The sequence below is a fragment of the Anabrus simplex genome, chromosome 1, assembly GCF_040414725.1.
Source record: "Anabrus simplex isolate iqAnaSimp1 chromosome 1, ASM4041472v1, whole genome shotgun sequence".
NCBI lineage: Eukaryota > Metazoa > Arthropoda > Insecta > Orthoptera > Tettigoniidae > Anabrus > Anabrus simplex.
In genome coordinates this window covers 40,267,148-40,279,693 of record NC_090265.1, presented here as the reverse complement: position 1 = coordinate 40,279,693, position 12,546 = coordinate 40,267,148, and the positions used below count along the sequence as shown (strand labels likewise).

The window sequence follows — 12,546 nt, the reverse complement described above, 5'->3', positions numbered from 1 at the left end:
CTTTGCTCCTGGGAGCTGTGTAGGCCTACATGAAAAGGAGAACTAAACACGGTGCAGAAAACAGGTTCATCCCTTGAATCAAAGCAGGTTATCTCAGGGCGATTTCGGTAATCTACTCTAAGAAATGACCCTCATCAGTTCGTTTTGTACATGCGGATCAAACCTGAACTGTTTAACACTATCTTACGATTTGGTTCCCCCTTCCTAATAAAAAGAAGCGTAAGGTCTCCTTTACCGACATTTATGCGCCTAGTTATCACAATCCGATGAGGTGTTTGGATGATATCGTTTGCGTAAACTAGCAGTCTGGCATAATGTTAAGAAATGCACAGGGCCGATGACCTTGAATGTTAGGCTCCTTAAAACAACAAGAAAGCAAGAAATTTACAGGGACACTGTTTTATCTATGACAAGGATTGTCTCTCGTCCGGTCGCCCTAGCTGCGAGCTTGTCTCTCGCCATTTCGCGTCAGATTTCATTGCTACAGTATATTTATTTCCACGTATTATTTTTCGGTACAGCGTCTTTGTAATTCTTTTTCCTTTTATCATATATACACACAAAGATTATGTTGAACGAGAAATACAAGTGTTTCGTCGAAAGAAGCCATTATATCGTGCACAAAATATGATGTTTACGTCTGCTCTGATTGGCTGGTTCTTAAACCTAACGTAAAATTAACCGCAGGAGCTTGGAGTTCGTAATCCTTTAATTTTACGGACTCTCAGTTAAGTTAACGTGGGCGCATTGTGAATAATTCCATTAGATAACATGGCCGCTAACTTCTAAGTCACCGTTAATTTTAAGTTTACGTTGCGTCACGTTTGCATTGTGAATGGGGCTATATGGAGATACCTGCGCATAAACCATGACGTCATCTCCATGCGCACGCGTATAGTCTTCAGGCTCGTAGCAAAATCTCCGTGTGCTCGCTGCATTGTCAGTCGAAACGAGCAGGAGTCAGTGTAACAGAGCTTCGATATAAGTCGAATACTTTCGATCGATTGATGAACTCAGGCAGAAACAAAGGAAACAATTTTGAATTATCCATGAATGCGTGTATATGCATTAGAACTGGGTGTTCACGTGCTCATGTGCTCCTGAGAGCCCACCGCCACTGATTATGAGGGTATTTAAGGGTCGTAGGTGAGGATGTCACGGAGAAGGCGAATAAGTCTCCAGTTAGAATATGGTTCTAGTGTATGGGATCGACGCCAGGATTACGCGATATGAAAACTTGAATAAATCCAAAGAAAAGCAGCACTAATTTTTTCTGGGTGATTTACGACAAACTAGTACTGTTACGAAAATCTTTGGGCTGGGAAGACTTGGGAGTATTAGACGAGCTGCTCGACAAACGTAAGCTTATGTTCCTGACAGTGGAGAGAGGGCGAGGAATGACATCAGTAGACGAATAAGCTAGAGTGGAACAGGAAAGATCATAATAAATATGAGGATAAAGTTAAAATTCAAGAGGACAAACGGGAATTAGATATTGGAGTAATTTACCAAGGGAGATGTTCGATAAATGTTCAGCTTGTCTGAAATAATTTAAGAAAGAGCTAGGTAGACTATTGATAAAGAAACTGCCATTTGGACCACAGCCCCAAATACAGGCCTTTGATTGATTGATTGATTGATTGATTGATTGATTGATTGATTGATTGACTGATTGATTGATTGATATATCCTCCTTGTTGGAGACTGCTGAATCCTGGACACCGCTTATGGTTCTATCTTGGATGAACCATTCCCGAAAAACCTCCTACCCATCGACGAGTTCTGGAGTGCATAAAAGAAATGCAGAATTATTCCTTTGCACTCCACATTAAACTGAAGTTTTATTTAGACAAAACGTGACAATGAGAAACATTAAGAAAACCAACCAGTGTCTCTTAACAGACTTTTTAAATAAGCAGTGATTACATTCAGTAAGTCAGTTATTGGAATATTTTATCTAATTTAATATGTACTGTGTGTACAAGAATAAGATAATATAAACATGTATTCGCAACTCCTTTAAATTCCTTATTTTTATGAACTCCAATCAGCCACTATATCATTCTCCTGTTTTCTCTTTTTGTTAACATAATGTATTTCTCATGCCCTATATATTCATGAATTCCTCTAGAGTTCTCCTATTCTTACCCTCATCTCTTAACATTTGTATTTCTGAATCTGCTATTCTCTGTGTCACTTTCGTACAGACTTTCAGTTGTGAACTAGGAAATAACCTGCTTTTGGAACCTAACAAGTTTCTCAAGAATTACAGCTGGTTGTAAATTGCAAGTACTGAAGACTTCAGTTTTTATCGCCTTCCTCTTCACAAGCAGTGCTGCAGGGTCATTATGGCAGGATACGTACTTAATATTCTTTTAAGCAACTGCTGCAAGATAAAGATAGGTTGTGATTTATTAACTGACTTGATTAATGGGCTTGGACGTCTGTGCTGGGCTCTTTTTACCCTCGTGTTTGCCTTGCCGTGCAGCCCAATAAATACGCCAGCCAACGATAACGACCTGTCTCCTACCCCCGCATTTATCAGTTCTCAATATATAAACTTTCTAGAGACTCATATTTAAAAAAGAAAATTAAAAGACCGCTATGAATAAACGGGCTATATGCAGTAACTCCCCATTTCCTGGGCAGGAAAGGCGAAGAAAGCCACGGTCAGAGCGTGACGCGAAAGGAAGTACGCACATGGTGATACATAAAGTTCCAAGGCGATATCAGATATTATGTGAACCAAGTTGACGGCCATGGCAAGTTTGCATGCAGAAACGATTTAGTGTGAACTAAGTTATAAGCTATAATTTTCCAACTCACGCGATGAGGAATATTGGATTCTCATTCCACCTAACTACAGAAACTCCTTAAAATATACCAGAATAAAGTACAATAATAACATAAATAGCGCTCCACCCCGTGCAGAGAACGGTCTTCAGAAACACAATCTGCTTATGTAATTAGTTGACTAAATAATACTTCACCTCATTTTATTCTACTGCAATAGCCTAGTAAGTTTAATATAATATTCCTTTTATTATTGAATGAAAATGAAAACCTACAATCTGTATTCCAGTCATTGACCGGGTCAGGGATGTAATGAATGAATCATATATAGGCTATTAGTGCGATGGAGTCGCCACTCCCAAAGTGATTTATTAACGACTGATAGATGCTATGAAATGAGAATGGAGTTGGAAGGAAGCGGCCGTGGCCTTAATTAAGGTACAGCTCCAGCATTTGCCTGGTGTGAAAATGGGAAACCACGGAAAACCATCTTCAAGGCTGCCGACAGTGGGATTCGAACCAACTATCTCCCGGATGCAAGCTCACAGCCGCGCGCCCAGTATTATTATTATTATTATTATTATTATTATTATTATTATTATTATTTTCATCTATACTATCCGACCTCCCTTGGTCAACTCTTGTTCTTTTACGACCGCGGCGGATTTACGTATGGAAGTCTAGAGAGTATTTCATTTTTACTCCCATCTTGGCCCTTGCCATTCTTTGGCCGATACATTCATTTTTCCAAGTGCAAAATCCCTTCCATATTTTATCTCTGATTAGTGTTAATAGAGGATGGTTGCCCAGTTGTACTTCCTCGTAAAACAATAATCATTACCATCTATCCGTGGAGTAAATCACTCCTCACTAATTTTCGGTAAACTGATGAGACTCCGAAGAAGAAACTGTTTTAAACAACCGCTGGGACAACTTTGATATGGATAAGGATAAGCCATTTTTGTGATAAAGCAACACATTTTAAATTCGCTAGTAGTAGTTCATGTTTTACACATGTGAGTGAGAAACAGAAAAAAATAATCACAGACACAGAGCCATGTGTACTTTCAGGAAGCTACTCACTCATGTGGTAGAGAAAGATGGAATCATCTTGGTCCTTGCGGTCGTAGTTTTGGAAGGCTTCATTGGTGGGCGCGAAGATGGTGGCTTGTCGGTACCTCAACGTCGCATTGGCCACGGGTGAATTCTCCAAGAGCGTGTAGAACTGAAACAGAGAGTTAGACACCAGTGGTTAATGCTTGGTTAAACACTTTCTAAATATCCTTCATATCGCCGTTGCGACCAGAAAACCCGCTATGTAAAAATATTTCAGCTTAGAACTCTGACCAGAAAGGTTCTGTCATCTAAGGTTCAGTATTGCATGAACTGTATCAACGAATTTTTGTTCTAAGTGATACATGTGCTGCGGGTCAGTATTCCTCCCCTCAACATTGTCACATAACGGCAGCTCGAGGAGCAAGGACAATATGTAGTGTCATGACAGGAATAGGAACTCAGGACAGTTTGTCTCAGTGCTTATATTCTAACATTTTTGGTGCCTGAACGTATACCCATACATTTCACTCCCCACCCTCCTTTTCAATCATACACCTCCTTCCTCTCGCCCCATAAAGTAACAAGTTTAGATACTTGAAAACGTATGTAACACTGAGAATTGTTTTTTACGAAATACTCTAAGTTCAGGTTTTTAAAACATACTTTATTATGAGAAATCCCCTTAAACACACTGTGCAAAACGCAAAAAAATACGAAGTCCCTGAGAGGTGCTGGAACACCATTTCGGCGTGTTCCGGCCGAAATTAAGCACAGGTTTGACTGAATATCTTCTGTGAGTGAAGAGCTGGATCAGGAATCGTTGACTACGGGTGGAGAAGATTGAAGTAGACGATTCTCATCTACATTGATTTATTCTTTGATACCCTACGTTTAACTATGTACAGGCACATATTTGTATTAGAAAATATGTTTTAGGATAATGGTGTGATCAACGAATGGTGTTTTCTTCAGTAAGCTAAGTATTAAGTCTCTACTCCAAGAAGACTGATAACTACTACTGGAGTTACGCAATCCCCCCTTAGAATAACAGAGATTTGTTTGGCAACTACTCTGCCGATTTTAGCAGGACAGCCCCTCCAGTTACCTTCTCGGGCTTAAATAGCCTCCTCGCCTGCCACGCCCGGATTCCATCAGATGGAAACTTCTACTCTACCATGGGTTAGCCAGTCCGGTGGCTGCAAGACCGTATACTTCGATACGTCATTTAAAAAAATACAATTTGCTTTACGTCGCACCGATGCAGATAGGTCTTATGGTGACGATGGGATAGGAAAGGCACAGGAGTGGGAATAACGTGACGGTGTCTTTAAATTAAGGTACAGCCCTAGCATCTGTCTGGGGTGAAAATGGGAAACCACAAAAACCCATCTTCAGGGCTGCCAAGAGTGGGGTTTGAACCCACTATCTCCCGAATGCAAGCTTAGAGCTGTGTGACCCTAACCGCACGGCCAATTGGCTCGCTTTTCGGGATCTCAGCCTCTCCTTAGACTTTATGCATTTAAAGAAGTGTTATTATTATTATTATTATTATTATTATTATTATTATTATTATTATTATTATTATTATTATTATTATTATTATTATTTTGCTATTTGCTTTACGTCGCACTGACACAGATAGGTCTTATGGCGACGATGGGATAGGAAAGGCCTAGGAGTTGGAAGGAAGCGGCCGTGGCCTTAATTATGGTACAGCCCCGGCATTTGCCTGGTGTGAAAATGGGAAACCACGGAAAACCATCTTCAAGGCTGCCGACAGTGGGACTCGAACCCACTATCTCCCGATTATTATTATTATTATTATTATTATTATTATTATTATTATTATTATTATTATTATTATTATTATTATCATTATTAGTCATCGATGTGATGCCCGACAGAGGCCTTAACGCGCTGTGGCACTTAGTTATCCCTATTGTGGAGTGAAAGTGCCAGTAACCAGTGCCCACAACCTTGGGCACACAAGACGATCACAACATATCTTTAACACTGCTCTTTATAATGGTTAATGTAATGGATTTGGTACGAGCCTGTACTTTATATTCCGAAGTTTAATTAGAGGGTGCGGTATTACGTAAATATATGGAATGTTTGTTTAAAAATAGGTCTGTGTAATCGATTACATGTACAAAGACACTGCTCAAAGTAATTTATGTGCTGTAATTGAAACGTGTTAATGAAAATGGTCTAATAAAGGGTAAGCCCCAAACAATGGTCAGCATTCATTAGGACTAAAGGTAGATTATTATCAATACAAATACTAAATTCCAAGTACATCCTAATGAATTACCTTCGAATACTCTTTTATTAGCCCATGAATTGCACGAGAATTTATGGATACTCAATTAACAAGCAATATGGCTGAACAGTTCTTCTGAAACATGGGAATTAAATATTGCTTCTCCACAGACATTTGTTATTGTTGTTGTTAACAAACGGCTGCCTTATGGCTAGTCCACACAAAAGTTAATAAACAAAGTTAATAAACAATGTTAATGAAAACATTTCTCAACATACAGTAGTTAATAAACTTTTGTTAACAAACTTCATCATTATGTCCACACCAGAAAAGTTGTTTGTGAGGTCACGATGCATAGGGTCAGGAAGAAATAAATAAACGCAAAGTGTGGCAAAGAAAAATATTGGAAAAGCATTTATAATTAAGTCAGAACTTTTAATTCATGATTCAGCAGGCTTTCAAAATTTTCTTGAGAATGCCTCACATTACTTTCATTTTTTGTTGACAGTAAATGGGCCTGCAATTGCAAGAAATAATACAGATTTTCGGAAAGCTGGTTCCACTAATGAAAGGCTATTTTTATGGGTATGTATAACATTAACATTCCTAGTGACTGGTGACTCGGACATTTCACTTATATATTTGTCTAGATTATCAAAACAAGCAATTTCAATTATTGTGCCTGCAGTGTTTGAAGCTGTATACCTTACAACAACCTCAAGGAATTGGTAAAGGTACGAAATAAAGAACATCCTCATTTAACCTAGTGGGAGAGAGATTTATTAAAGGAATAAATCATCCGTCCTCCAATGAGGGTGACCATTTGGATCCGGAATACAGTTTCAATTTCAATGGAGTTTTAAAATATCAAGAAATGAAAATTTAATCGTTGAAGCTGTTATCTTCTATTTTCCCAGGGTTAGTGGGGGAGAAATGTCAATCACGTTCTCAGGTACAGATGGAAGTGAGTGATTTTCAGAGAGTCCCTCAGTACCTGTATTACTATTTTTTCTAACTCGCAGAATGGAACTTTCAAGTTTTGTAGGAAGTTCGATGTCTGATTAGGGAGGGCGCCTCTTGCTCCGAATAGCAGGCCTCTGACGATCCACCGATCGATAGGTATTTTATACTTAGATGAAAGGTAAGGCAAGCATGGAACATAAATAGCTTGCTTTTCTAGGTCTACATCCCGAGCCTGATCCAGGTCCCTTTCAAAGCGAATGGTGGGATCTAAGACCATCGCTTTAATGTCCTCTCTGTTGATGGCTACGATGTCCGCCCTCCGATTAGAGTCATCGGTAGAGACGCAGTGAACCTCCTCGTGCACCTCCCAACCACGCTGTCTCAAGCCTTGAGCAATCGACGATCTTACATGGAGGTGACGTTGGTTGCGCATTAGTTCAGTGCTCCGGCAGAATCCCAACACATGTCCAAGGGTTTCTGTCTCGTAGCAGCCATTTTGGCGGCAACGGGTTGTGTTGAATGACCTACCGGGTACCGACCTGACTGCGGTGAGGTTGCATGTCATCTTCACTGCATTTATGTATTCGGAGGAGGACAGAGGTGATTTATGAGTCATCCAGGAGTTTGCTTTCGGGCAATCTGAATATAACACTACTCCTTTACCTTTGTGGTAGCTGACACCACGACTGAAAAGATCGATTTCACATAATTTCGCGTAGTTTTCTTCCGTCAATCTTTGGTGGGAGACTTCCCTTTTTTATGTCAAGTCTGTGGAGTGCCATATCTTGTTCTTCAGGTAACTTCCTTACGTATGGTAGGTGAACGTCCTGAACATGGAGTAAGCGATTACAAATATTGTAATGCTGTATATTAGCTTCCCATTCTGCGCGAATTATTCCCATCCCTCTGACTTTTCTGGCACTATACAGCATCGAATGTGGAGTATCATCAGGCAGCATCATTATTTCTTCTAAAGAACTTCTTATAATTTTGTCCTGATCTTTAAGAAAAGTGTTTGATAGTTGTGTCAGAGGGGCACATTGTAGAGGATAGATGAAGCCCGGCCAAACAAACACGTTAATAATCTTGATCTTTTGACCAGATTATTTAAGTCAGAAGTTGTTGTGCTTATTAGTTTATGTCTGTCAAGAGAGATTTCATTGTTGAAGTCAATTCCTAAATACTTGATTCGTTCATTGTTTGTTTTTATCGGTGGGATTATTGATCCTTCGACTGCAGTGATGTTTCCTTCAGTTAATTTTCCTTTCTTCAGGATTATAGATTTGCTTTTAAGAGGATGGATATGTAAACCAATTTCTGCAAAGCTGCTTTCAGCCAAATTTAACAAGGTAGTAGCATCATTTTCGGTTTTGCTGAGTATGACTAGGTCATCTGCGAAAGTATTATTTTGATGATATACGAGTGATTATGGAAGGTTAGATTATTCAGCGAGGATCGAAACTGGAAATGAAACTACATTAGAACACAGCTAAAAGAATATGGTACAGAATTAAAAGTTCTGTATATTATAACTTTCGCTTGCAATTTGATGGTCAATTTTAGAAGAAATAAGAAATCATCGTAATCCACACTACGAATTTGCGCATGTGTGAACCGAAATGTTAACGAAAACACAAAGTTAATGAAAAATTTCATTCACGAAAGTTAAAGATATTTTGTTTATCAATATGCTCGCAAAGTTACCGAACACGCTATTTTGTCTATTACCAGTAAAAATGTACATGAACATTGCTACTACATTTCCATTTATTTAGGAACAACCTCCTGTATTTACAGGCTGCCACTAAGTACAAGGTAAAACATATCAAATTTCCTGTACTGTACCATTACGTTACAGTCGAGGCGATCGTACGCACAGAAAAGTAGCGGACAAAATGGCGCGCGGCAGCTTCATGCAGCACAAACACATATGAAGTATCATCGAGATGCAAATCAATCTCAGTTAGAAGAGAGAGACTTATAAAAGACCATCGAAAAGGAGTTTCAAGATGGAACAACTATTGTCTTGAAAAATAATTGAATTCAAGTAATTCTTACTACCTTAAGAAAGAAGATCGTTTAAAAAAAAAAGTAATCCACTTGGAACCAAGAAGAGGTTGTTAGTCAGCGAACAGGAAGATAACTGTGAAGTAAAAATATAAATATTGGCGAAGAAGTCAATCATTTATAGTTAAAGACTAAGTCAAGACGTGGAGAAACATATACATTTCAATTTAAAAATATTGGAGACCGTTGTAAGATTGAAGAGAAAGGGCGAAGTCCAGCACTATAAGTGGCTGAATATAATAAAGAATAACGGAAATAACTAGAAACACTAGTCAACATGAAGAAAAAGATCTATTTAACGAGATTAAACCGAATTTAAATTCATATAAGGGCGCAATTTCCAGATATAAGAGGAAACACTAGCATTTATTCATCTGTTAAAAGGCTTAAAATGAAAGGATTAGTTATTTATTCTGCCCGTATAATATTGTTTTCTTCTTGCATGGACACCTGCAATGTGATGGCAACTGCCTAAGCTGATGGAGGAAGATTGCCCAGGCTACCATGACGTAGACCAATACTGCGATGCCCAGTAAGCAGCTGTGACGTGTCTGGAGGTGGAATCTAACTACACAGAGTTGGCATAGCGTACAAGCAGGAGCCAGCAGCTGCTGCAGATGAGACGAGATGAGAGATAAGTTTCCGGTGTATATTTAAAATGAATAGTAGTTGTTGAAGTAAATTAAAAACAGTGAAGTATTACCTATAAATGAATTATATGTGCCAAATTTTGAATGTCAGTGGTAGATCTTAAGCATTTAACCGCGAGTGTGTGCCAATTTAAGTAACAGATATACTCAAAATGAAATAATAGGTTATTGTCAACATACGTGAAGTGTGTATATCAATTTTAACGTACCAATCTACACGGCAAGTTTATTTAGCTATGAATTGGGGGGAAAATCCGACGAGTATACATGAATTGCAGAGTATAATCTAGTTTTTGAGTAAACCAAATCGACATACATGGCCGTAATAACTTTATTATACGAAGAAATGGATCATTTTGGGAATACGCGTTTATTAAGAAGAAAATGCCGTCGAGGGAGTATCGAACCGTAACAGAGATGATATTTTAAGGAAGCTAAATGAGAATATATATTCAGAAGGATTAATAAGAAGAGGTATATGTGAAGTGTATGGTAATGAGAGTATTGAGATGTAATGTTTGTTTCGTCGTAAGGTTAAATGAAGGAAGTTGTTGTTATGGATTCATATGATAGATACTGGTAATGCATGATAAATAAAATGAAGGCTATAAGGTTAGGTCATGTTGATGTGAACATAGAATTACAGTCCAGCTGATTTAATGTCGATTGGTGATATAACGTGAAAGATTATGTATAGTTATTGAGTTTCAGATACTTATTGGTGTAGATGTATGGTCATTAAGAATTATCGCCCTACAGAGAGTGATTGTCTCTCAAATAAACAGTAGATTGAGGAATTAAATTACGTCGAAGTATTGGCACAGCGGTAGATGAAATGAGGTTATTCATCATTAATAGTAGCACATATATAAATGAGTGGCACAGTTTCACAGTTAATATCGATAGATTATTTTATGAAAGGCACTTATTGATTATATATTGATTTCCACTGTCGTGAACGAATTAATATAACAATGTCTAGTTAGTATTTCTAATTATAATAATATTTTAGAGTGTGGTAACAGTTTAAAGCCACAATGAGGAAACTTGTTGATTATCTCGTATCTCATAAGGTGAATACGAAGCCCCAAATATGAAGAATCCTCCATATCCCAACAAAAATAAAGAAAATGACCTTATAAAAATAACTCTATGACCAATTACCAATTTTATTAAGCAGTTCTGGAACATTAAATGTTATTATTCATGTTATTGACGTGATAGAACTTTAGTTTTTCGTTGCTTGTACTGCATCATAAGTTAGGAAGGTGAAATGATGGATTTAATTAATTCAGTGAAGCAATATATGGCAAATAATGAATGTAAGAATATAGAAGACCCCATTTCAGCTATGTTGACATCAAGAATCACTGTATATAAGATGGTTAATTATCATATACCCATTTTCTTTTCTCTACAAGAACTATTTCAATTTTATTTTCCTTTAATCAAAGTTAGCATGCTAATAAATTAGTGTAAGGATTATTTCTGAGTTTTTATTCTGAAATATAGGTAATGATATGTAGCTGAAAGGTAATATAACTATTAATGACAGGAATTATTGATGTGATATAACGAATGATGAAACGCATTGGTAGAGTTTGGGGGTTGAATAATATTTTAATGCGCATACTTTTACTCTTCAACGGAACCTGCGATGATATTATTATATTTTAAGGACGATGTTAATATCTTACCCCGAGGAGCTGACGGGAGCGTTACTCGGATTAGGGGAAGGCTCTAAGTAATTATCGGCCAAACATGGAGCTTAAAGAGAAAGACACCGCGGGACCTAAAGGAGAAGAAAAGAGATGGAGCCGTTATCAGGGTTAAGTTCTGATCTATTAATTGAAGAAAACTCTAAATTATAAAGGAACAGTATAATAAGTGTGGCATTTCAGAGCTGTAGCTGTAGAGGTGGTGTCTCAGGATCTTGATGGAGCCTCGGAGGACGAGGGTCGCAATTTCGGGGATGAGCTTCATTGGGAGTTGGAAGCACTTTCATGTGGTGACGAAGTGACGAGGTACGGTACCGCGAGCTCCGACCATTATCCCTATTATTTCGATTTCCTGAAGGTGGTATTTAGATTTGTAGTAAGACATCTTTACGTGATTTAATTTCCCTATCAGCCGACATGTTAAAACATTTCGAGGTAATAGATTGCGCACCATCCACCATATAATATTACTGAACGACGATTAATTTCGGGACTACCGACAGAGGTATCGGTAGTCAAATTTTTGATGGGCGGAAGGAGAGTCCGTTTGGCACTTAACTACGTATGCCGGTGTTTTCTTTCTTTCTTTCTTTCTTTCTTTCTTTCTTAATACGGTTACCGTCCTGGGTTTGGTTTTCCCTCGGACTCAGCGAGAGATCCCACCTCTACCGCCTCAAGGGCAGTATCCTAGAACATGAGACTTTGGGTAGGGGATACAACTGGGGAGAAGGATCAATACCTCGCCCAGGCGGTCTCACCTGCTATGCTGAACAGGTGCCTTGTGGGGGAATGGGGAAGACTGGAAGGGATAGACAAGGAAGAGGGAAGGAAGCGGCCGTGGTCTTAAGTTCGGTACCATCCCGGTATTTGCCTGGAGGAGAAGTGGGAAACCATGGGAAACTATTTCCAGGATGGCTGAGGAGGGAATCGAACCCACCTCTACTCAGTTGACTTCCCGAGGGTGAGTTGACCCCGTTCCAGCTTTCCTACCACTTTTCAAATTTCGTGGCAGAGCCGCGCATCTATTCACACTAAC

General features: G+C 38.6%; 1 protein-coding gene across 1 annotated transcript in view; it reads right to left on the bottom strand.

Annotated features, from left to right (window-relative positions):
- The window catches only part of Fas1 (fasciclin 1), a 219,556-nt gene that overhangs the window by 175,194 nt on the left and 31,816 nt on the right, over positions 1-12,546 (bottom strand). The window contains exon 3 of the mRNA XM_068226527.1: positions 3,877-4,023. Coding sequence (XP_068082628.1) covers positions 3,877-4,023 — 147 coding nt within the window. The remainder of the gene's footprint in view (positions 1-3,876; positions 4,024-12,546) is intronic.